Below are 26,675 nucleotides of genomic sequence, written 5' to 3' on the forward strand. Positions count from 1 at the left end.
TTTGAAGATGTTAAATTTCAGGTGGAAGGGGGGGGGGCATTTGGTCCCTGCCTCATAGTAAATTACGCCCCTTCAGGGGTCCCGACCAGAAGGTTTGAGAAAGAATATCTGGGAGTGACTTACTAAAAGTTGATAGTGCAAGCAGCATTTCAGAAAAATTAGTCTCAGAAAAAAACAGAAATTTCAGAAAAATTAGTCTTCTTACAAGAGGGATAGTTTTGTTGGAATTCAAAGGAATACAGCTCCAGAAAAGGTTAGAAACGCCTATTTTAGATTTAGATTAATAAGGGAGAGTTAAATATTAAACATCAGACCAAAATGGATCAATATACCATGAAAGTGTTTTCTGGACATATTTCAACCCGATTTGGACAATCCAGGACCTGTACTTCTTCAGCTGCTCAAGTCTTTCCAGGTTCATTGTGGCATCCAATTGCTGCTTATGAGTTTTGTCCTATCTATAGTGGTTCACTATATAAGGCTACAATTGCCACTCAGTGGCGGTCTGAAAGCCGCCTGTATTTCCAAGAACCTTTAACGGGACTGGTTGAGAAAAATGCCAAGAATATGGGTAATTTGTAAGGTGGAAATTGGCACTAGTGTCAGCAAAAAGACCATTGACGGCATCTAGCACTTGGCATTTTTCAGCCTTTCGTAATTGTATTTCTGTCAGGAACTGAGAACAGACACTTATTACCGACTACATAAATTAATTATTCTTATTATTACACTGAAACTATGCAAAGTAATTGCCAAGTGCTAGATGGCACTGTTTTTTTTTTTTGTCGAAAATAACACCAGTTTCCACTCATGTAAGTTACCCATGCTCTTTGAGCCACGCCATATTCGCAGCTCCGGATATTTGTATTGTAAAAGTATACAAATTCCATCATTGAAGCATGGCCACACTTGTCAGTTTAGGGCATTTTATTAGTAAACGAGGGTCCAATCCCAAGACTGGAATCTATAATTCGGCTGATTTCACCTCTGTGGAGGTTACATTTATTTAGAACGGATATGTTGCCCAACTGTCCAATAGTTTTTGATTATCTTCCTACCTAAGATATTCCCTATTTTCTTCCACGTTTTGCCTAAGCTAGTTCATTACATGCTTAACCAACTCGTTTTCATTCAAGGCTTTTCTGAATCTTTCTTTTATTCTTAGCAACAAATTGATACAAATAAATATTCGAAACGACGTGAAAGCTACAAAGGAATACAATATAGGACTAGACATCAATTTTGGTAGCCACATAACACATATAGCCTATAATTATTTTGATTCTTCAATTGTAACAAAAAAATGCCATTTGTCGACAATTCAAATGATAAGGAAACAAAGATACATTGTTGTGTAAAATAAATAATAAAAAAACAGGAATTTCGACATTCAGTTGTCTCTGAGTACAGATAATCATATTAAATACAATTTTATAATGGACTCTGCTGAATTTGCATACCATTCCTAGGTAACTACTTATTAAAATGCAATGGTCCAATGCTTGGATACGGAGAAAAGAAAGGGTCCGAGCTTAAGCCAAACCTAGAGTCTAATTCTACAATGTAAACATTTGACTTACAAGTATTGATGATGCTACATTTAAGAGTTCTAAAGAGATTTTCCAACAAGTCTCCTATTGGCCCATTTAAAGGTTGGTTCAGGATTATGACTGTGTATTAAATGAACTTAACATATAGGCTCTCAAGGGTAGGTGTCTGAAATCTAGCTTTTGGTTGTATTGGTGTAAAACCACGCAATTGCAAAGATCACTTTACTATGAAAGTTTGACCAATTTACTATGACCTATTTACTATTTTATTACCAATTTACTATGTTATTACTAATTTTACTATGGTTATTAGGTTATTACCAATTTACTATGCGAATTTACTCTAATTGGTTATGGTCATTGTCCAGTAAAAGCTAAGTACAAAAACGTAGCCAAGTGGATTTGGCTCATATACAAAATAAAGCTTTTTCTCACCATCCTAAACAAAAATTGTTGGTTAAAAATTGCGTGTCTAGCCCACAAAGAATTATTGATGGATTTCTCTAATACATTGATATATTGAAGAATCTTTTGTGTAATATTCAAAACTGATAATGCTTCTGCGTTATAAACATTGATTGAGATATTTTTGCAGTTCATAACTGCTAATATTTCAAAAGAAGATTGCTAATCTTGCTATGAATATCTTAAGTGATAGGCTAACTTAGTAGGCTAGTCTATTTTTTCTAAGCTTTTTTTTAATGTCCCGCACAACTGATAATTTTGATAATTTTTAGATAACACTTCTTTTTCCACGAGCTAAAGAAAATCGTTTTCAAACATTGTTAATTAATAATTGTACAGCGGATTAAAGGAACACATAGCCCTTTAGAAACTTCTGAAATGTCTCGACCAGCGTGCGGCACTGAAAAATGGAACATTTCACCTGTTTTTTAAGCCAAGACTTAAAAACTGTCAACAAATGAATCTGGACACACGAAACAGAGGGTTCATATCAAAAACTGATCTAGACCCCCCCCCCCCCCTCTTCCCGAAAAATGGTACTTTAAAATCCACTTTCTCTCATATTTTGCACTAGGATGCTCCTTGTCTGTAAAATAACCAGGCAGCTTATAGGCTGTCAATTTCAAAAACTAAACTTAATTTACATGAAGCTATCGAATAATTTAGCGCCAAGTTTTAATAGATAGCTACTTTTGTAAAATCAATATAAAAGTAATAACTTCGCAATTTTTTACTTCATGCTGAATCTTTGCTTTCTAATAGACGCAACTTTTCAATAAAAATTACCTTCTTGCTGTATCCAGATTGCATAGAAAGCAAAGAGGCTTGAGTCCAATTTGTTTATACTAAATAAAAAGCCGTAAAAGAAAAATAAGAAAACAATTATAAAAACAATCATATTCGAGATTTGAAAGATTTATCATGACCATTATTTAATGATAAATTACAAATAATATTATATTTATTAGAAAAAAAATTATTATATAGCCTATATATAATTTATAAATAATAATCATAAATGAAAAAGTATTTGTTTATTCGAGATTTTAAGGATTTATTATGACCATTATTTAATAATCCGTCCTAAAGCTTCCAGTTTTTTTTCTAGTTTTAATTAAAAAAGTTTTCATGAAAAACGTTTTCCTTCGCGGTTGGAAAACTACTACTACTAAACTCACTACAGCACCAAGCCGCCTGAGGTCAACACAGCTACGCACGCTCCTCCTCCATACTAATCTATTCAAAACCTCCCTCTTCACACCCTCCCAAGAAATTCCCATTTCCCTTAAATCTTTCTTTACTTGACATCCTCCCACCCCATTCGGAACAACGCCTAGAAATAAATATATTTTGGGATAACTGGGAGATAAAACCCCATACGAAGTTTAAACTCAAAGTAACTTATGAATTAATTACACTGATAACATGGAATAAATGGGAAGTAGTGGCGATTGGAAATAACTGATTTTTCACGAATAGCTCCTAGTACAATAACGCTAATATTTATAAGCGTACTACTGCTGCTATGTCGGCAATTTCTGAACGATTTTTACAATGAAAAGATGATTCATTTCCGTGCCTGAATAAAAATGCCACAATACAGATTGTGAGATCAATGAAAAGAATAAGCAGAAAAAGATCAACATAACACAACAGGGACGTGTGGAATTTATACACTCGGGAATTATATAAACAATAGCCCATCTTGGCAATTCAAATACCATATATAAGTAGTACGACTGTGTATAGGACATTAGTTTGGGGGAGGGGATAGAGTATGAGAAAAATACACTCTAAGGTCTTCTATAGGTTTGATACGCAAAAACCTATTTATACATAATGTTTTTATAGTTGAAGGGGAGGAAACTTAAAATGAATCCCCCTGGATACAGCCTTGACAACTAGGGACTGAGTTTGCTCAAGAAATTTAATTTTTGGTACACTTCAAGTGAAAGATTTAAGTAGAACTTGAGTATCGAGATCAAGGACCCAGGGGGGGGGGTTGAACCCCCCACCCCCCTGAAATGTTTCTCCGACTCGTTAAAACATAATTAAAAAATATTTTGATGTTTTTTTAAGTTTCTTTTTTCGTAAACTCCTCCCCTAATAACAAACATACTGGATAAGGTCTTAACAGCGATGATTGAATTTATTTATAACGGAATGCAAGCCGTTGGAATCAGAGAAATTACTTGTACTCAACCAAACCAGCTCAAGATTTTGAAGAATAAGGGGGAAACATTTAAAACTTGCACCGCGGCAGGAAAACTTCAATGAAAGGGCCATTTGGTAAAATAATTGAGTTCGAAACTTCTACGAAATTCGACACTAAGCGAACAAATTATTAAAGGAAACTCTAACATTTCATGAACTTGCGTAATTTATGCGAAATTATAGTTAAAAGCAGAAAGAAATTCAAAAGAATAGACTTAAAGATAAAACTTGAAATGTATGCAAAGAAAAGAGTTGTGGTTAATATTTTGGTTTAAATCATTTTTTTACATATACAAAACTGGGTACATAACTACTGCCTGAAAATGTCCCAAGGAGGGAGGGGGTAAGTAAACTCCAAAATTTGTTTTGATCAGAGACTCGTAGAAAAAGTTATGTAACAATGGCCTGATCAAGTTTAACCTATATGGCAATAATGAACTAGTTTTTCTAAAATTAATAAAATACGTCGGTAAATGTAGATGCTGTATCTATCATTCGGCCAAAAATCTACTTCAATTTTTCATCAAGGAAACACTACCTTTGTAAGGCCTAAACGGAACGGAAGAACCCTTGCAGAACCTAATAACCTAATGTGACACTGAGTTTTAAAAATTTCTCAAATCATTTTAAGTTGTCATTTGCATGGATTAATGGATATTTTTCTATGGACATAACTAAATTATACGTGAACTAGGCAAAATAACATTAAGAAAATAAAGTATTTGTAAATAATACAACAAAAACAAATCACATTCTGGTCAACATGTACTTCCTATAATAACAACTTCGAAGATATTTCAAATAAGCCCTTTTAAAGCATTAAGAAAATAAGTTCCAATGTCCCTAAAACAGGTTCAAGACCTTGGTGGTACAGGGGGTGTATTATTCCTAGAAGGGACAGGGGGAAACGCAGTTTGACTTACGCCTTGCGATCTGGCAGGGACAGGAGGAATTTTTCTTGGTGGCACAGGAGGCAATTTTCTGTCATCATCTTTTATGATGACATCATCTTTGATGTCACATGATGTCATCATCTTTTTATCTTTTATGAATGGAGCATTAGCTGGAGGTGACTTTTTTAAAACGGGCGCCAAGCCAGAAGGAGGTTTAGATTCAGGAGATTCATTTATTGTTCTTGTCGACGTCGTGAGGGGGTTGGTCAGAGCAAGTGTCGTAGGTGGTTGTGGAGCAGGTATAAAAGGAGCTCCATTTTCAACTGGCTGTGGTCGTGATGGCGGTGCAGGTCTTCTTGGTGGATCTTTTTGTCGTTCATTCTCATCGTTAAAAGGATCATTTGACGATATTTTTATTGCTGCCAAATTTGATGCGTAATCAAAGCTCGGAGCAGTAGTCAAAGTTGGTATTAGCGGCAGAGATGTGTCACTAAATAGTGCAAGTTCCTTTCGGGTTATGACTTCCCATTGAGTGTTAAGAGGTCTGACTTGTAGAGTTCTGCCATTGATCTAGAAATAAATCACATAGCTGAAAACAATACATGCATCAGCAACGAATATAAACTCAAAGAAGTTAAACACAAGATCGCTGTGACCCCTAAATGTCGTTTCTGATATTTTCAAACTTCTTAAATAGTTGTCAAAACCATTTTCTGAGCTGCATTCAAAGGGGAAAATCAGGAGAACAACGTATGTTCAATCAACTTCAATCCTACTCATCTACATTATCCTGCTGATTCTCTGTTTGAGAATATCTTAGCGAACGGTTTTGGGCAATTACCTCGGACACGTATATATATATATATATATATATATATATATATATATATATATATATATATATATATATATATATATATATATATATATATATATATATATATATATATATATATATATCTATATCTATATCATATATATATATATATATATATATATATATATATATATATATATATATATATATATATATATATATATATATATATATATATATATATATATATATATATATATATATATATATATATATATATATATATATATATATATATATATAACGACAAAGTCCAACGTGATAAAGCGAAATTATTACAGTTACTATTAGGTTAAAACTTTAAATTTTTCAAGAAATAGAACAAGGTCTAGTCCTTGATTTCAGACAGTAGCATACCCAGGACTTTGCAAGCTTTTTACTATCTATTTTTTTTCTGGGGTAAATAAACAAACTTACTATTACTACTTTTTTATTAACTTGCAATTTCTTTCGTTGAAAAATTTCAGGCAAGGTGAGGAGGTGTTAGGTCAGTATCACGAATACACATTTTTTTTTTTGGTAATATTTTAAAATATCCGAAATGCATTCTTTTATACCTTTTTATTCGTTCATGTTTTGTTTTAGTCTTCCTCCGTTTCATAATTCGCTAGTCCAAATTAAACCATCTCTGGGATAGGCTCAGTTTAAATGAGGTCAGTTCTAACTGTTTTTTTCCCTCTGCCCTTCTCTTTATCTTAAAGCTATAATTTTTGTTCAGAACCTCCTCTATTGTTTAAAATAATATTTATGCTCACAAAAAAGCTGTCACAATAAAACTCATTGGGGAGAACAGCCACCCCATAGCTAAACTCTATAGAATAAAGTATATAAAAAAATAAATATAATTATTCTATGATTTTCTCTGATTTTTAAGGTTAATGATCCGAATAGAATTTTCTCAGATAAATACGTGGAAATACTTCACGATATCCTTTTAAATTTTATTCACACACCTGTCTACGGGAAGAAAAACTAAGAAACCTGAAATTGAATCTATCTGAACGTCAAAACTGAATCCATAAACACCACATAGAACTTCACGCAGAAAGTTCATCAATGAAGTTGACTAAAAGTCATCTGATGGCAAATGTCGAGAAAAATATTTCCTGAATTTAGCGCAGTAATAATTTTATTAGATCTAATAATTTTAATAGTTTTTCAATTTTATTAGTATTTATTAGATAACTAATTTCATCAGACTAAACTTCTCGCTAAACAATGTTCAAAATATTTATAAAACGTTCTTCAACAAAACAGCCAGCGGTGTCATATATAACTACTGGTTTTAAGATCTTTGATTGTAAGAGTTTTTTTTTAATATGCATAATACCCGAGGTAAGCATTAGTTCTGAACTTACAAAAGACAGTTTTGGCGAAACCAAAGAAACACAGTCCTTTAAAAAACTCTACGAAACGCAAAATAATTTGTTGACCTTCATTTTTATCTGTACCAGTCGGACAAAGTTACGAGGGGAGGGGGGTAAGTCGGGTACCCCTCCAGGATAATATTAATGCATTGAGTTTTTCGACAAATAACAATTCATTAATATTGACCGTTAGTTCGACTATAGTTTCGGAATGTTGCTAAAACAAAATTGTACAAGAACATATCCATAAATATTATAATAGAAAGAGACAAAAATGAGATAATGGATGTAAAAGACAGAAGAGATACAACCAGCGAGTTATCCTTTATACGACAATATAGGGGGGTATTTTCCGTGGGGGGGGTATTTTCCGCGGGAGGGGGGGTATTTTCCGGGGGGGATTGTTGTTTAACGAAACAACTTATTACGCTGGCATATACTGTCCGAATAAGGAATCAAATAAAAGGGAACAAAATCAAACCAAATAATAGGAACTCAAATAGACAATCTTTTCTTTAAATGCCCAGTAATCACAAAAACTGGCATCTTTAAAGCAATAAACTAGCAAACTTTGAACATTTCTTTTGTAATAAAGTAAATCAGACTCAAATTGTACAACCTCATGTCTTAAATGTAATATTTAAATGCATTTCCCGAATACATTAGAAGAGGGGATGGGCAGTGAGCATAAAATTCGACCAGTTTACTAAAAAGAAACATACTCGCACTCAAACACACTTAAAGAACTTGGCTAAAAATCTTCTAACATTTGTGCATGATTTTCTCTACACAATGAGATATATTTCCGCATAGGTTTTATGATTTAAAAAAAAAAAGAAAAAAAATACTGCTCTTCACTTTATCGGATGATATATGATGTCAATTGCACTTGATTCATAAAAGAGCAAACAGAGACAAAAATTGAAAAGAATATTCATACCCGGTTTTGATTTTAATTCACCAGCCATATGGTAAAGCAACTCCAAAAATATTATGATTTTAGTTCATGGATTTTACTATGGAAAATTTTCTCGATGCATTTTAAACGGATTACATCCGACTGGCTTGCAAAACAACGGTTGATGACTTTCTAAAAACTAGCTGTTTCTATAGACAAAAAAGATATGGCAGCCTAGGTATTTTACACTTTCCACCTTTTTTCGGGTTTTTGCCCATAGAAGCACTGAAGAGTCAAATTAATCTTCCACTACGGAAGAAAAACCATTTCTCACTAGGTTAAAAGGTCTGACAATATAGTTTACTACCTAATTATATTTGAGCACCATGGCAACAGTAGCAGATCCGCAGCAGCGTTGCCAACGCTTTGAGATAAACTGTACCACTTTTCCGGCCAAAACTGTACCACAAAAGATTAATTTGTACCATCTGAACAGCAGGTTAAAAATTTGCCACTCGCGTCGCTTTGCGACGCTCGCCGGCAGTTATGTTTAATTAATTTCGCTGAAAACTGAGAAAACGTTCTAGGGCAAGAGCAGTAAAAATAAACTCAAGGCAGTAGCGCCAGAAGCTAAAAACAAAACATATCAGCAATCACGCCATGAAAGTGGCTAACACCACAGATTCCCATGGGTTCACGGACTATGGTACTCACCGACGTGCCGCGCTGGCCAAATAATCCACTAGTCACCCTACAACGGTATTAAATTTATTCTTCTAACCGGAATTAAACCCAATTTTCAGGAGTATTTCGATTGTTTTGGACAAACAATTCGGTTGACCAATATAGAGGTAACGAATCTGGAACATTCAAAAAAAAGAAGAGGCACATATTTGCTAGTTGGTAATTTTTTCTGCTCTTTTTTTTCGTAGCTCAGCTTTTTCATATCCCTTTCCACAGTTTTTCCACTTTGGATACAGAACCATTTTCAAGGATGGTTTCCAATTTTTTGAGACGATCCGTTTTGCAATGAGAAGCTCGTTCAAGGTGGTGAAACCGAGACGATTTCTAACGTTTGTTTTGTTCAAATTGACAGCTGAGAAAGTTCGCTCAGCAGCCGCGGAAGCGTGAGGGATCACAAGTAGGCTTAAAATGAAACGCCCGAGAAGAGGAAAGCGCTTTGACACATTAACATCTTTTTCCTGTAGGCTAAACCCGAGTCCAAAACACGGCTGGATCTGAGTCAATCGAAGTACCAAGCTCAAAGCAAACGGGTAATCTCTTCCACTCTTGGACCATATCTTCCAGGTCATTGTCACTCAGCAAATTTGGAAACTGAGCCAGAAGCGGTGCCAAGTTTGGCTGATTACACTCTATTCCCATAGCATAGGGTGGATGAAGCCTATCGAAGTTTCTTACTGATGAATTCCTGGAGTTGAAAAAACGCTTTCTTATCTCATCAGAGATTACAATAAAAAGTTTCCAACACTCTATTATAAACTCAACTGCATCATATAAAGATAACTTTTCTTTGGTAAAAATCACTTCAACTCGGCTCCCACAATCAACGTCCTTGATATCTACGAAGAAGTTGGTGTCATGTGGGCTTATGAGGTGGGAATCACTTTCTTTGGTATAACTAGGCAACACAAAGTGGAATCCTATTGTATTGTACACCTCAGGAAAACAATGATAGACAAGATGAATCTGGGTGTCCTCTGCCTGAAATTACTTGTTTATGTCTTCGATACACTTGTAAAATGTACGCCAGGAAGGCACAGTAAGCCTTGAAAACCGGTGAAAGCAAATTTTTTAGTATGGCAGTAACCTTCCCCGGCTTGTTGGCTTCTTCAAGTCTTTTCGCACGGAAGAATAAAGTCAAGCAATCCTTTTGCTCCAAATACCGAGCTACAACGGCTTGTCTATATAACCATCGACTTACTATATGTCTCAAAATTCGATACTTTTTCAATTCCATAAACTTTTGTAATCCTAAAATCTCACTAGACAGTTTTGGGATGCGACAAATATAACCGTATACATCCTGACAAAAATGTTCAATTTATTTTGGCAATTTTTTACCGGCAGCACTAGCACAAATGTGAATTGAGTGACATGAACAACCAAGCACAATATAAACTTGTCCAGTCTTCTGACAGCTTCGCCTGCACACCACCTTGCTCCCCCATCACAACCGACGCATTGTCTGCGGCAAATCCCATTAGGTTTGCCTTTGGAGCTCCAATTTCTTGAAAAAGTAGTTTAGTTATGGCCGGGTAAATTTCTTCGGCTGTGCATTGCTGAACTTCTATAAGTCTTAAGAAGGAGTCTCTTACAGGAAAAGTGTATTCTACATCAGCAGCATTCATATCAAGATGGCGAACAACTACAGTCAGGCTCTTTTTGTTACTCAAATCTGTTCTTTCATCAACTATTATTGAGAATTTCTGCTTCTTCATGATTTCGCACAAATCTTCGAAACCAACTTCGCCAATAACGTCGTTCACGAGACGTGCAGCTTTGGTGCGGCCACAGGTTAGGTTCTATGCAATATTAGTCGGGAAAGCAGGTCTTTAGAATTTCTGTTAGTTCATCCATGATGTCAATAGCGACATTATGACGCGCAATAAAACCAGAAAGCATAAGTTCTCAACTTTTTTATTTAAAGTCAACTTTTCAATAAATTAAAACTTTTTTCTAAAATTTAAAGGCAAGCCTTTCCAGAAGGAAACACTATAAAGTTCTGAAAACGATTAAAAAACATATTTACAATATCGATTTGCACCATTAAATACTAATTTACACTATTTCTAAGAGAAAATCAATTTACTATAGATCTCCTATAATGATATAATAGGCCTATGTTGCCTAAATCTTACATTCATCGTAGATTTTCTCACTGCTTAATGCAATTGATGTTGCTTGTTTTCTGTTAAATTATATTCAAGAAAATTGCATATGGAAATTGTACTGCATATATAAAAAGCAAACAAACCCAAAATATGCCGTAAAATTTGGATTGTGCCGAAAAAATTTCAAATGTACCGCATTGTACCAGGACCTCTAAATTGTACCAAAAACGGTACAATTGTACCGCGTTGGCAATCCGCAGTAGCAGTAGATCCGCAGTAGTTAATCAATTTGGTAAATCAGTTTAATTTTAATTAATTTGGTAAATCAGTTTATCGCCTCATTATATTTGAGCACCATGGCAACAGTAGCGGATGCGCAGTAGTGAATTAGTTTGGTAAATCAGTTCAATTTTAATTAATTTGGTAAATCAGCTTATCACCTCATTATATTTGAGCACCATGGCAACGGTTTCCGCAGTAGTGAATCAGTTTGGTAAATCAGTTTAATTTTAATTAATTTGGTAAATCAGTTTATCATCTCATTATATTTGAGCACCATGGCAACAGTAGCGGGTCCGCAGTAGTGAATTAGTTTGGTAAACCAATTTAATTTTAATTACTTTGGTAAATCAGTTTATCACCTCATTATATTTGAGCACCATGGCAAAAATAGCGAATCCGCAGTAGTGAATCAGTTTGGTAAATCAGTTTAATTTTAATTACTTTGGTAAATCAGTTTATCACCTCATACATTTGAGCACCATGGCAACGGTAGTGGGACCGCAATAGTGAATTAGTTGAGTAAAATTTCACATAGTCAAGACAAATTTATATTCAGATCTTTGGCGTTATCTACTTGAACATAGCCCTATTTTGGAAAATACAATTTCGGAAAGCAGAGTTCGAAAATAAATATAAAAAGATGGATCTGCAATAAAGTTATAAATTCTAAGAATAATGACCATAGTATCTCAATGGTATTATTTACTTTAAACTTATTACTCTACCTCCAGAGGCGTATCCAGGATTTTTGTTCGGGAGGGGGGGGGGGTTCACAAAAATACATAAAAAATTTATTAATATACACTTTACGTTTTTACGAGTCGGACAAAAATTTGGAAAACCTGATAACCCCCTCCCCCGTAGATATGGCCTTGTCTACCTAGATAAGTGTAATAGTTGCATCCCAAGCAAATACAACTTTCATAAGGAATGTATTAGCAAATATACCCCAGATTAAGTGGATCTCAGAAGTTAAGAGACGGCATTGACAGCCAACTTTGCAAAGACAGAATCTGTTGACAAATGTAAATTTGTCAAAGTCATTCTTTTTGCTATCTTTTCTCAAACAATACACCCACGTTTGGAGCGCATCAATCGCAGTTGTAACTTTACGGTTACAAGAGGGATTACAAGAGTTGTAACTTTACAAGAGGGATTCCCATTAGACTGTTTATAGAATGTTCCAAGTATAATGAGCATTTTAATTGCTATTTTCAGTCAGTGCTGAACGATATTTTTTCGTCTTGTTTCAGACGAATTTTTCTTTCTCCCAATCCTAAGTCACCCAAAGGGCTCACTGACATAGCACCAATTTTTAAGACTACTATTGATCTCAAAAACTTAAAGTGGCATCTATGATTTTAAAATTACGACAATAAAGGTAGGATTGATACAAACCAGTTTGGTGTTAGATAAGTTAACGGCAAAACCTATTGCCTACATATAGTTATAAAACAGAGGCATAGCAGGGGTTTTCAGCACAAGGGGCCAATATCTGTTATAAAACAGAGGCATAGCAGGGGTTTTCAGCACAATTGGCCAATGTCTTTTAGAAAACAGAGGCATAGCTGGGGTTGTCAGCACAAGGGGCCCACGTCTGTTATACAACAGAGGCATAGCAGGGGTTTTCAGCACAATTTGCCAATGTATGTTAGAACACAGAGGCATATCAGGGGTTTTCAGAACACGTGGCCAATGTCTTGTATAAAACAGAGGCATATCAGGTGTTTTCAGAACAAGTGGCCAATGTCTGTTATAAAACAGAGGCATATCAGGGGTTTTCAGCACAAGGGGCCAATGTCTGTTATAAAACAGAGGCATAGCAGGGGTTTTCAGCACAAGGGGCCAATGTCTGTTATAAAACAGAGGCATAGCAGGGGTTTTCAGCACAATGGGCCAATGTCTGTTATAAAACAGAGGCATAGCAGGGGTTTTCAGCACAATGGGCCAATGTCTGTTATAAAACAGAGGCATAGTAGGGGTTTTCAGCACAAGTGGCCAATGTCTGGTATAAAACAGAGGCATAGCAGGGGTTTTCAGCACAAGGGGCCAATGTCTGAGATACCACAGAAGCATATCAGGGGTTGTCAGCACTAGGGTCCAATGAAAGTTATAACACAGAGTAATAGCTGGTGTTGTCAGCACAATTCGCAACTGAATGTAATAAAAGAGAATCAAATCTGGGGTTATCAGAACAATTGGCCAATGACTGATCTAAAACAGAGGCATAGTAGGGGCCAATGTCGGTCCCCCCACTATCGCCATTGTTACAACAATATAAGTAGATCATAATATTAATAAACAAAACGTCAGTTTGGTGCCTCCTCAGAGGCCACGCTCCAGAATAGCCGTCCCCTCTTGCTCCCCTAGCTACGCCATTGTTTAAAAGTTACAAGATTCAGAGCTTTTTTTTTAATAAGTAAATTATTTGATTATTTAGACCGCAAAACAGTTATACATGAGCCTCAAAATTCATCGTCCTTATGTAGTCTTCTTCCCGTGAACAGCCGTAGTTCTCTCGAATGGTGCCATGTTCAAATTATTGGTGCTGCTCTCCATAGAGAGCTAGATAGATCCTGTGGCTGTTCTAATTTAAATAAAATTTGTAAAAAAGTTGACCGTGGTCAAGTTTGCAGACGATTTGACTGTGTTCAACCTTTGAAAATCCAGTTGCCCAGGGGCGTCCTGGGTTTTGAAAAGTATCTTGTATCGTCTTTACAAAAAAGAAACTGACTAAAAAATTCCCTATCCCCTAATCTTACTACGAATTCATTAGTATGATAACGGATTTGATATTGGGAGAGGTTAAGATTCCTTAGGATACCTAAAAACACTTTTTTGGCCTTTTTTTCCGGACCCCCCCCCCATCATGCCATGATGATTTAATTTAAAATCACATAACAAAAACAGAGATAAAAATATAAAAAAGATGACATCGACTTAGACCCATTTCCATACATAAATATGCGTTTGTTCAATTTTTTTTTGGGGTCACAAGGCTTCAAAACTCTAAGTATTTCGTTCTTAGACAAAAAGAGGAAAAATTTTAAAGTTAGCTTAAAAATTTCTAGACTGAGTGATAGATCTCCGACGATTCTTATGGAAATTTCTTCCTGTCTACAGACATTTATGTATGCACAAATCGGTACACAGGGCCCGGAAATCAGATCATTGGTAACTAAAAAGAATAGAGATAAGCCTCTTTCCCATGAAAGAAGTTGGAAAAAGGTACATAATTAGGATCACTGGTAACCAAAAATGAATAGAGATAAACCTCTTTCCTATGAAAGAGGCACATAATTCAGATCACTGATACCTAAAAAGGAGTAGAGATAAACCTCTTTCCCAAGAAAGAGGTTGGAAAGAGGTACATAATTTAGATCATTGACAACTAAAAAGGAATAGAGATAAACCCCTTTCCCATGAAAGATGTTGGAAAAAGGTACATAATTCGGATCATTGGTAACCAAAATTGAATAGAGATAAACCTCTTTCCTATGAAAGAGGCAAATAATTCAGATCACTGATACCTAAAAAGGAGTATCTACAGGGTACGGAAATCAGATCATTGGTAACTAAAAAAAGAAAAGAGATAAGCTTCTTTCCCATGAAAGAAGTTGGAAAAATGTACATAATTAGGATCATTGGTAACCAAAATGAATAGAGATAAACCTCTTTCCTATGAAAGAGGCACATAATTCAGATCACTGATACCTAAAAAAGAGTAGAGAAAAACCTCTTTCCCAAGAAAGAGGTTTGAAAGAGGTACATAATTCGAATAATTGGTAACTAAAACGGAATAGAGATAAACCTCTTTCCCATTAAAGAGGTTTGAAAGAGGCACAAAAATCAGATCATTAGTAACGAAATAGGAAGAGAGGTTGGAAAGTGGTACGTAATTCAAATTATTGGTAACTAAAAAGGAATAGAGCCTAATCTCTTTCCCATGGAAGAGGTACATATTTCACATCATTGGAAATTAAAAAGGGACAGAGATGAACCTCTTTTCCCTGAAAGAGGTACATAATTCAGATCATCAGTAACTAAATAGGAACGGAGACAAACCTCTTTCCCATGGTATTTAAAGGCAGCCAGAGCACCAAATCCTTCTTTGAATGTAATGCAGACTTTTCCCCCTTGGGTACGTCTCATCACAGCAATTTCTCCACACATATTCATTTCAGTTTTGAAAGTATTTATAAATCCCTCATCAGCTACTGAAGGGTCCATCTCCGGAATCACCTGAAAGGATTGTGAAATCAACAAAGTGCTTAGAAACTATATGGCATGGATTCATTGAACAAAACCATGTATGGACCACAAGGTCCATTCAGAAAACAAAGTACCAACCAAAATAAATTGAAATGGAATACAGAAAACTGGAAGAACATAATGTTCTCCCGTTAATCCCCTTCAAAAATATTAATTGAAGAATATTAATAGGATATATAATTGATAGAATAAAATGGTATTAAATCGTTAATATTAGTTTTTTTATTTGGATCAATAAGTGTTAAGGAGTAGAGTATTAAGTTAGGGGTAAGAGGATACATGATGTTGTAGTTATATTTTGTTTAGTTTATTTTAAATCCCTTCTGAGGTTAATGTAAATTGTCTTTTTTTGTAGATTTGTTTGATTATCCCTCCTTCATGTAATACTTTGGTATTTGGAGATGATGTGTTTATGTTAACTTTTTTGTTAATAATAAATATTAAATAAAAAAAGGAAATGTAAAAAAGAGGCAGCTGTGTAGGAGTCAATTATTACTTAAGCAGCGTGATTTCCTGTCGTCCAATGCAAAACCTGAAATTTCCTGAGCAAATGTTCGGATCGCTTCTGTTTCGAATCACATGCACAATTTGCTTCTCATATTAATGTATTTGGTATAAGACTAGGCTTTTGCCAGTACATAAGGGAACATGTTTAGAAAACAATTCTTGCTTCATAATATGCATAATAATCCTAGTTAACATATTTTTTAGGGGGAGAAGCTTTATCTTTACTATTTCCCTTGTATTTTCAGTTTTTTATCATATTTTCAAATATTTGTGTATTCTCTAAGTCTTGAATAACGTTTATAAACGAACACCCAACTGCCATCTAACTAATCTAACCTAGCTTAATTTATGAGTATTTGTCTATTAATGTTTTTGTGAGAAGTATTAGATGGCACTGATGGCGTTTAATTATATATATAGATTATTTGAAAATGGAAAAATGCAGTTGAATCCATGTTTATTTTCAGAATTTTGTTAAAAAAAATTGTAAAGCAGTAAAAGAAGTGAAGATAAAGGTTCTCTCCTGCAAAATGTGTAAACTAGGATTATTCTGCATATGTTGAAGTAAGAATTGTTTTCTTAACATGCTTCCTTATGTACTGGTAAAACTCTAGGCTTATACCATGTATTTCTTTTAGAATTCTTTTTAACAGATATTGCATAGAGTCCGCTTTTCAATAAATTTAGTGAAATTTTTGAAATAAATTTAGTCGGAGAATTCACCTTTCCCCAAATGAACAAATTTATATATGGACATTGTTTGGTCGTTTTCTCCTAGAAAAATTTATCTCCGTCTGTCGGAACTTTGTCTGACACTACAAAAAATCAACGAAAACGATCTAGGATCTAATCGAGATTTAAAAACATAAGCGAACCTGGAGCTGAAGAGTCGGGGCGGTATTAAATCACTAGCATAATGATAGTCAGGTGATAGTCATGTAAACGTCATAGTCTTAGTCAAGTGGTAATTATAGTCAAGTGATAGTCATAATAATGGTAAAGTAAAAGAACCTACCAAATTTCAAACCGAACGACTAACCGTATCTCAAATAGTAGGATGTACGCTAGGACATGTTCTGCGGATGAAGGATGACAGATTGCAAGAGATTGTCCTTGTCGGCCAACCGCCTAGGGGTAAATGAAAAGCAGGTCGTCCTTGGTTGGGGTGGGAGGATGTCATAAGGAAAGATTAAGGGGAATGGGAACTTCCTGGGAAGGTGTAAAGAGGGAGGCTTTGAATAGATTGGGATGAAGGAAGACCCTGTGTAGCTGTGTTGGCCTCAGGCGGCTTGGTGCTGTAGTGAGTTGTTAGTAGTAGTAGTAATAAACGAACGTAAACGATGATTATGAAAGTTGACTTATAAACAATGAAGTTTCACATTCTTAGACTATAAATGCTCTAAGAATATAAGGGTCTGAAACCACCAGCCACATCTAAGGATAAAAAGTGAAAACATTGCTAGCGCCGAGTCCATCCTCGGATATAGTACAAATTTAGGCACCTATTTATGATTTATATCGATTTATTCGAAAGGAACGGGCAAGGCGAAAAAAGAAGAGGTGTAAAGAGGAAGATGGTCCAGTACATACCATAAAAGAAAAGGACTAGGCAAGGCCGTATCCAGGGGAGGGGGGGTTTGAACCCCTACAAGTTTATTTCCGACTCGTAAAAACGTAAAAAAATGCATATAAACACATTTTTCGTGCGTTTTAAAAGTTTTTTTCTACCCCCCTCCCTGAACAAAAATCCTGAATATGCCCTTGCGACTAGGACACTAGGTTTCGAAAATAAATTTCGAATATTTACAAAACTTATCACGAAAAATTACGAAACTTATCACTACGGGTTAAACTTGAGCATAACCTGTAAAAAAAAAGAAACATATAAACATAAAAAAAACAAGGAGTTTGGGATTTTTATAGATGCACACTTTGGGGGGAGATACCGGCCAAATCCGTAAGTCAATGATTCGGCCTGAGTTTTTGTGTCAAAGAGAACATTAAAATTTTGGATTAGATTTTTTTTTCTTAGCTTTTTTAGCTAAATCGATACTACAAATGAGTTATATTTCAAACCTTTCCAGATTTTTTAGCCTCAAGGAAATATGGTCTGAACGCGCCGTCGATACATACACATGTTTTGAGTTAGATTAAGTTCCATTACTTACTTGAACTTCAACGGTACCATCTTGGGGGCCCACTCTTCTTATGATATCCGAGATAACATCCTCTCTGGCGTCTTCATCAACTCGAAGAGCATCGACATCGAATGTAGCAATGACGGGACGGTGGTCACTCTGTTTTAATTCAGCTCTTCCGTAAAAGACTACCTTGCATGGGGACCAATCAGGGCCTGTTTGATTAATTTTTAATGACAAATTTATTAGGTAAATAATTCGATTAACTTCCTTCTTTCTTTTGTCATCAGGGTACTTGTATGATATACCCCCTACCTAGTATTCTTCTAATATGTTTCTCTGACGTTCAATCCTAATTAAATATACCTAAGTATGATAAAATATAATACTTTGGAAACAAATTCGGGCTATTAGGGGGGGGGGGCTATTTGTACAGTAGGGGGGATGGGGTGGGGTAAAGTATAGAGGGGCTGTATGCCTAATGTGATAGGTACAATTATTCTGCATATTATTTAGCAGCCCGGGCACCAGGCTTGGCTATCTCGCTTATTTCAAGAAGGTGGTATGACGGAATGGAGTTATTATGAAACATATACCAAAAGATAGCCTAAAAACGCTGATACCGAAAATAAAAACGGCACTTTAAAACAAGAGGGCGGGGGGGGGGGCAAGTCTATTAAATTTGGATCTGAACTTTAGATTCCCCAAAAAGTGCTATCAAGCGAGCAAAAGCTGCAAAAACCGGTTTCAGACCTCATTTTCAGGCATCCTATTCCTATGTGTTGTTTTGACTGCTGTTGTTCTGTTGCTTTAGTATTAAGACCGAATCAAGACAAAAGACTGAATTGAATGGTATGTTTATTTCTTAGCTATCTCACAATGGTTCCAATATATGGTTATGGTTCAAATATAATGGTTCAAATATTCCAAATTCACCAAATTGCGAGCAGACACACTGTTGGACAATACAATTGTGGGTAATTTGGTGGTAGTGCCCAATGTTGCAAATATTTTTTAGCTAAGCTTTGATAATTAAAGATTTTTAAGATATAGTAGGGGGAATATAGCTATACAGGAAGTAATTATTTAGAGCTATACAAAGGACGGTATTGTTCAGTCTAGATATTGCTAGATGGCTTTCTTTTTTTTTTTTTTAATGGAGCTTAGAGTTTCCAGTCTTACTAGTTTCCCATTCTCTTGGCCAACATCTATCTGCCAACTAAATTACAATATGTGATGATATTCCACAAATTCAGCATGTAACCCTAATAAAATTCAATTCCCACAGTGACAGCTGTGGAAAGCTTGAATGGAGAGTCTTTAGGGACAAAGAACTCCTACTGCAAACTAATGGGTGGTGATGGGAGCAGCAGCATCCCGGGGTTGGGGAGGGGTGTGTTAACCCTAAGTTTTTGACCATTGAGTAAATTTTTCGTCAGATTGTTATTTATCTTCGTCCATTTCCGAATTTGGTGATTTAGCGTGTTGATTTGGTTCCTGTTAATAGCCAAAATTGGTAGATCTTGTAGTTCCATCAAATTTGGTTGTGATTTAACATGGTTGTGATTTAAACATGGTTGTGATCCAAAAATTTGGTTGTGATTTGGCTAATCATTTTGTAATACCAGGCTAATTTTAGCTTGTGTAACCACAAAAAAGTATGAAAAAGAAAACTCGGTACTTGTCAATTAGCCGGAACCCACATAAGAAGTCAAGTTTGGTTAATGCTAATGAAATAAAACAAAACATGATGAAAATATAATAGTTTAGAAAAAAATTTGGGCTATATATTTGCATATTAGGGGGTGGGGGTGTTTGTGGGGGGGTTTAAAGCATAGCATATATTAAATACGTAACTTAACCTAACCTAGGTACCTTCCCCCCATCCCCCTAGACCCCAAAAAAACAATAGTTTAAACATTGTAAACGCAACGACAAACAACGGTTTGCAATCCAACTCTCTATTGAGATACCCGTTTGACTAGTTTCTTAAGCACCTTCCGTATACAATATATCGCGTGGGTTCCAGCTAATTGACAAGTACCGAAAACTCTAAGGGAAAAAGATACTTCTTAGTGCTAAATTAAAAAATTCTGCTGCTTCGTGGCATACTGACCTTAAAAGACGAAAATGACAGTTCTGAAATCCTAGATTTGAAAATTCTATTCTATTGTGAAATTGATTGCCCTTAATGGTCATCAGAAAAGCCTTGGCGCTTCACTTCATAGTATTGCTTTCTAAGGTTATTTTCTTTCCTTACATTTTCGTTCCTTACAATTTTCTCTCCATATTTTCTGAGAAGCAAATACAAAGAAAAATGGATGAACTAGTGGTAAATCCTATAATTTTTGAGGTACCTTCATGCAAGAAAATTTTATTTCTGACCGTTCACCTAGTCGGTTCATTAGTATATAAACAAAAAACAAAAGAGAGTTTCTACTATTGACTTTTTTTTGAAGTTTGGACCCTTCAAGGCACAATGCTCCGTTTTAAGTTATTTGATTCTCTAAAATGTGTATCCAAGAGGCAAATATAAGGCATATACACTTTCTAGCGAATTATTTCAAAGTTAGTGCCACTTTACGGCAGAAACTACTCTTTCCTAACAATTTTTTATCCCAAAAAAGTAAACTTTCATTATTTCAGACGTTTTTTTTCATTATATAGATGGCTTAGTTGTGATTTTAACAGTATGTATTTGTCTCCCCCCCCTCCATAGAATAAGTAGTAATGACGCCAATACACCAATTTGAAAAACTGAAAATGCAGGAAAAGTGAGTCCTTTGTAACTTCATTCGGTTAAAGTCTGGCATCTGATTGTGACTGAAGGAACTGAAGAAAAATTATTTTGTTGAGGTTTAAGAAAAGTCTGAAGTACCGCCAGCTGAAGTACCGAGTTTCCAAGAGGCAGCAAGTGTGAGAGTTATTGTTGATTGTATGCCCTTTATAAGAGGCCGACCTTCTAGGAGGAATGAAATTTTAGTAGAATTTGCTAAAAGGACTTTTACGAATCTCCTAGGGAAACTTTCCAAACAGACAACTCAGCTGGATGTTGTAGCAGGCCGTTATGAATGGACTATTTAAAGACATTGAGGGTTGTGAAGTCGTTTCTTTGAAAGACATTAGTGGTTGCCATGAACGGCGTGGAAACAGGCCCGAAAAATCCTTTTCAGTTCGACCGAATCTGGTTCTCGACAGCTGGGACTCTATCATGCTTTTTATCCCAATAAAAGCAAAGCTTATAGAATGCATGTTTTACCTTTGGACCGGTATTGACCGCAAAGCCCTTGCTTTTCCAGTGTACCTATCAGGATTTGCAGATAGAACTGGAGTAGTTCAGCTGCTTCCGAGTAACCAGGCTGTAAACTGCGAGAGATTTGTCAATGAACAGAGCAGCATATGTGAAGATGCGGATACCCGTTTCGCTCTTCACACGGGTTTCTGTGCCAGAATGCGGTGCACGGATGTAATGGCGGAAGCGAATGACACAGACATTGTGGCCATTTTGCCTCAGTCTTTTAAGACGATTGAAAAGCAAAGCCATGCCACCCCTAACGTTTTGGTTCGTTGGCAGGATAAAGTCATTTCGATCACTAAACTTGCAAATAAACTCCCATCGTCTCTAGTGAATTCAATTGCGTTTTTGCACTGTTTCACTGGATGTGATACTGTGAGCTTCTGAGCAGCTGTGCCGTGGTTCCCTCAAATATTTGCTCTTACAGTCCAGATTTTGGAACAAGTCGACTGAGTACCGTAAAACCACCTAACAAGGGACGCAGCCCAATCTAGGGACATTTTTCCAGGAAAGTTGCTTAGGCCAAGATATGTGGAGAAGTTTCAAGGATACTGCCAAACTAAAATTACTGTCAGTAAGCCTATTCATTTTACATAGAATTGTGCCATATTTTGTTTAATTTAGTGATTTTTTGAGTTAAAAAAAAATAAAAAGCAAGAGCGGGCAATTTTGATTTATTTTTTAGGCCTGGAAGTGTTGTCTGGTGCTACAACTGAACGACTGAAGCGGAGCTGAGAGCTAGCTAGACGGATAGCTATATTGTTAAGGATGACTGTAACCAATTTTCTAAGGAAAAGGTTTAGTTTCTAATTTTTTTTTTTATTTTTTACTAAAATCTGTCTTTTTCAGGTTGTAAAGTGCTCAATCAAGGGACATGAGCGTAAGAAGGAAGCAGGTGGACAAGGATGCCCTAGAACGTGCTCTAGCTGCTGTTGACGAAGGAATTTCTTATAGGGAAGCTGGTGATAAATTTGACATCCCAAAAAGTGTCCTCTATAGACATCATAGTGCAAGAAAAAAGGGTCATAAAATCTTAAAGATGGGAAGACCTCCTGAGATTGACGAGTTTCAAGAGGAAGAACTTGTGAAAAGCTTGGTGACTTGTGGACAGATGGGCTATCCCATGACAGCTTTTGACTTGAGGTGTTTTGTGAAGTATCACCTAGATCGCCAAGGAAGATCATCTGGCAGATTCAAGGACAATATTCCTGGCCTGCGGTGGGCGAAAAAATTTCTAGAAAGAAACAGTGGCGAACTGTCAGAGAGAATGGCCTCAAACATAAAAAGAGCTAGAGCAAAAGTGAATCATGCTATGGTTAGGGATTTTTTCGAGGAATATGCTAAAGACACAGAAGGAATTCCTCCTCAAAATATCATAAACTATAATGAGACAAATCTGACTGATGAGCCAGGGAAGAAAAAAGTGATTGTGAAACGCGGCACTAAGTATCCAGAAAAGATTATGAACTCCTCAAAAGCGAGTGTTTCGCTAATGATGACAGGTACAGCAAGTGGTTAGTGCTGCCTCCCTATGTATGCTACAGGGCAATCCATTTGTATGATGCCTGGACCATCGGCGGCCCAACCGGTGCAAGGTACAACAGAACAAGGTCTGGTTGGTTTGATGGCGTCACTTTTGAAGATTACTTCAAAAAGATTATTTTGCCCTACTGTCATCGGCTATCAGGGAAAAAGTACTTATTGGTGACAATCTCTCATCCCACCTGTCCCCAGAAGTAGTCAGATTATGTTAGGAAAACAACATTCTTTTCAAGTTCCTTGTACCAAACGCAACTCATCTTCTGCAGCCACTTGATGTTGCATTTTTTGCTCCCTTCAAACGGAAGTGGAGAGAAATTCTAGACAAGTGGAAGATGGGACCAGGAAGAAATTTAAGTGCCGTTGAAAAAACTCAGTTTCCGAAACTGCTAAACACTCTTCTCAGGTCAATTGAAGCAAATGCTCCAACAAACCTCAGAGCTGGTTTTGAAAAGTGCGGGATCTATCCGTTTAAGCCAGAAATAGTGCTTGCTCGTCTGCCACCTGGTGACCCGACTGACAAAAACTGTGATGAACTTCAAGACCGTCTTGTTTCTTATCTCAGAGAAATCAGGTTTGGTCCTGAGGAGTCCTTGGGTTTGGCAGATGGAAACAATAACGAAGCAGGCCATGGCAGAAAAAAAGGCTAATGGTAGCCTGCCGGCCGGAGTGTCAGAGGAAGGGATACTGGCACAACCGGGGAACAGTCATCTGAAGAATCAGGTACCGAGTGCTCAATGCCAGTAGACACACCAGTTGATCTCCCACCTATCACACAGTCACGTTCTGCCAAAGAGAAGAAAACGGCTAATCCTAGAAAAAAGAAAACTGGTGTGTATGATCAGAAAATCAGCCGAATAAGCTTGGCGCAAATCAGAAACAAAGTTATAAAGACAAGCAATTCAAGGAAAGAAAATGATGACGATCTAGTAACCTATTTTAACAAAGACTGCAGCACCAGTGCTGAACTTGAGAATTACAATTTGCAAGGCTCAAGTTCTTCTGGCTCGGGGACAGAACCAGAAGTTGACAGAGAAGAACCAGAAAGAGACGCCAAATTGACTATTGGATCCTGGGTTATAGTGAGCTTCCAGGACCCCAGTGACACTCGGAAGAACAAAAGCCAGAAGCTTTACATTGGGAGAGTCAGTGAAGTGCAGCATGGGAAAGTCACGGCCGAATTTGTAAGGAAGACCACCTCACCTTACTTTGCATTCCCGGCAGAGGAGGACAAGGCCACATTCAGAAAGTCTGACATTATAAAATTTCTCCAGCCTCCAGAATTGACTCACAGAGGGGCTCTGAAGTTCCAAGACATTGGAAGTTTTCCAATTAACTAGATCAGTGCCAAAGATAATTTATGTGATTCAAAGTGCATAAGATACCATAATTTATGTGATTCACCACATTTAACTGATTTTTTTTTAAGTTGTTTTGGAAGAAACTTGAAGTTGTTTTGGAAGAACCTTGTGGTCTAAAAGTTTAGTCTATAAGCAAAAGTGTCATATATTGCTCCTGTAAATGAAAATAAACCTTTTTTTTAAAACATATTGAGTGTCCCTTGATAATTTAAACAGTAAAAACAAGGTCTAACAATGTGATTCAAGTCACTGTCCCTAGATTGGAAACTGGGCCCAATCAAGGGACACCTCTTAAAAAAAAAATAAAAAAAATTGATATGATAAAAAAAAATCGCGGATTCTGCTCTAGTTTTCCTCTCATTCAGATGTATCCAATGGCATAAGTTTCATTATTCTACAATGAATAGTTGAGGAAAAATTGACAAAAAACACAAAAAAAGTGTCCCTTGTATGGTGGTTTTACGGTAGTTGAGCTTGAGGAAGATATTATGAAGCTGTGTTGCGAGATTTTGATCATTTCATACAGAAAATCAGACGAACTTTCGTGTTTGAATGACCTCCGCGTTCACTTGTTCCCTCGCCTGAAAACTCTGAAGAGCCTGTCTCCAACCGACGACTCCTCTGCCTTACATACGATAAAGTGCATTTACCAGTGGTCCATTATCCTGCAGGCCGCTTGATTTAGGATGGGAGATGAAGGACAGATGCATAATACCCATTAAAATTAACCCTTCCTGCTTGGCCATCCACTATTCAGAAAACTTCGCCATAATACAAGTGTAAATCTTGTGGTCAAAAATGTCCATGTTCAGATAGTGATTGCGATATTTTGTGCTCTTGTTGTGGGAAGTGCGGCCAGGCCAAGGCTTCTTCAGACGAAGAATAGATGTGCGTGACTTGAAATAAAAGGATACTAGGAAAAAAACCGTAATGAATTGGGGAATGTGAGTATTAAATAAATAGTGTTAATTCTGTTTTTTTTTTCTTTACCTTCATCATTGCTGCCATTTTTTCTAACTGATTGTGTTAGTTTGTTATGAAGACATTATACAGCCTCTAGGCATTTCTATCTCGTATTTGAGTGGAAAACTACACTTCAAACTTAGCGGAAGATGCATTTTCTTGCATGAAACATCAAAATATACTAAAATTTCAGGTTTCGGAGTGTTCCACCCCTCGCAAGCGAGTGCCGTTGATATTTTTCGAATCAGCATGGTCGATTTAGGGGAGGGGCGGGGGGAGGCTGATTCTCGTACCAGTCCCATTCCGTCGTGATATGCTTCACATTTTCAACACCTGGCGACCAGACTATAGTAAGAATTGTTTTCGAACTTCACACTGTCCAAATACTTTATCCCCCCCCCTAAGGTGCAAATATATAGCCCAAATTGTATATTTTACATCTATTCTGTCACTTCTCTTTGTCTTGTCTCACGCTAAGCTGAAAGAAACTAACGAAAAAAAACCGGTTCTATAATGCGTCAATGAATGAACCCCTTGAGCGGTAGGGTTTATCACACAAGTACCGTCATCAGTTTAAACAAAATCGAACTAAGAATTTTCGCAGAGATAATTGTGTGACAAAAAAAGAAAAAAAAAATGCGACATTTAATGATAGTTCTTCTTATAAGAACGATAGAACTTTTGTCACTGGAGATACTAATTAAACGACACGAACTTTAAAATAAGAGTACAGTTGCAATCATATTTACCACAGTTGAGGCGCAACATTCCAAAAGGAAATGTAGCATGTATTTTTTTTAGATTTAAATGCTTTCTTTCAGTAAACATGACATATTCGGTACCTGATTTTGCTTGCGGTAAGGTAGCTCCTAAAATAAATAAGGAACTAGCTGTAAGTTCCAAAAAAACTACTTGCTCTTTTAACAGATAAATGTATCTTGCAAGTCTGTCAGATAAACTATCAAATATTAAATATGTCTGATATATATATATATATATATATATATATATATATATATATATATATATATATATATATATATATATATATATATATATATATATATATATATATATTTGGACTCTATATGGAGAAAAAGGTATGTTTGTCACATATTTAAAGAGGCACAGTAATATATAAATGATACTTGCAGTAGACTACTATTGTTGGTTCGGAAAACAAAATCTTTCGAAAAAAGGGA

The 26,675-nt window shown here is 36.1% G+C and overlaps 1 protein-coding gene across 3 annotated transcripts in view; it reads right to left on the minus strand.

Annotated features, from left to right (window-relative positions):
• Nucleotides 1-1,116: 1,116 nt before the first annotated feature.
• Synj (synaptojanin) overlaps nucleotides 1,117-26,675 on the minus strand; it is a 142,211-nt gene continuing 116,652 nt past the window's right edge. For all 3 annotated transcript variants that reach the window (XM_089101835.1, XM_089101836.1, XM_089101834.1), the window contains 3 exons: nucleotides 18,346-18,530; nucleotides 15,464-15,640; nucleotides 1,117-5,692 (listed from right to left, as the gene is read on the minus strand). In XM_089101835.1, the coding sequence (XP_088957961.1) occupies nucleotides 5,084-5,692; nucleotides 15,464-15,640; nucleotides 18,346-18,530 (971 nt within the window). In that variant the 3' untranslated portion in view covers nucleotides 1,117-5,083. The remainder of the gene's footprint in view (nucleotides 5,693-15,463; nucleotides 15,641-18,345; nucleotides 18,531-26,675) is intronic.

The sequence above is a fragment of the Artemia sp. Qi Xiang Cuo genome, chromosome 15 (genome assembly GCF_049724085.1).
Source record: "Artemia sp. Qi Xiang Cuo chromosome 15, ASM4972408v1, whole genome shotgun sequence".
NCBI lineage: Eukaryota > Metazoa > Arthropoda > Branchiopoda > Anostraca > Artemiidae > Artemia > Artemia sp. Qi Xiang Cuo.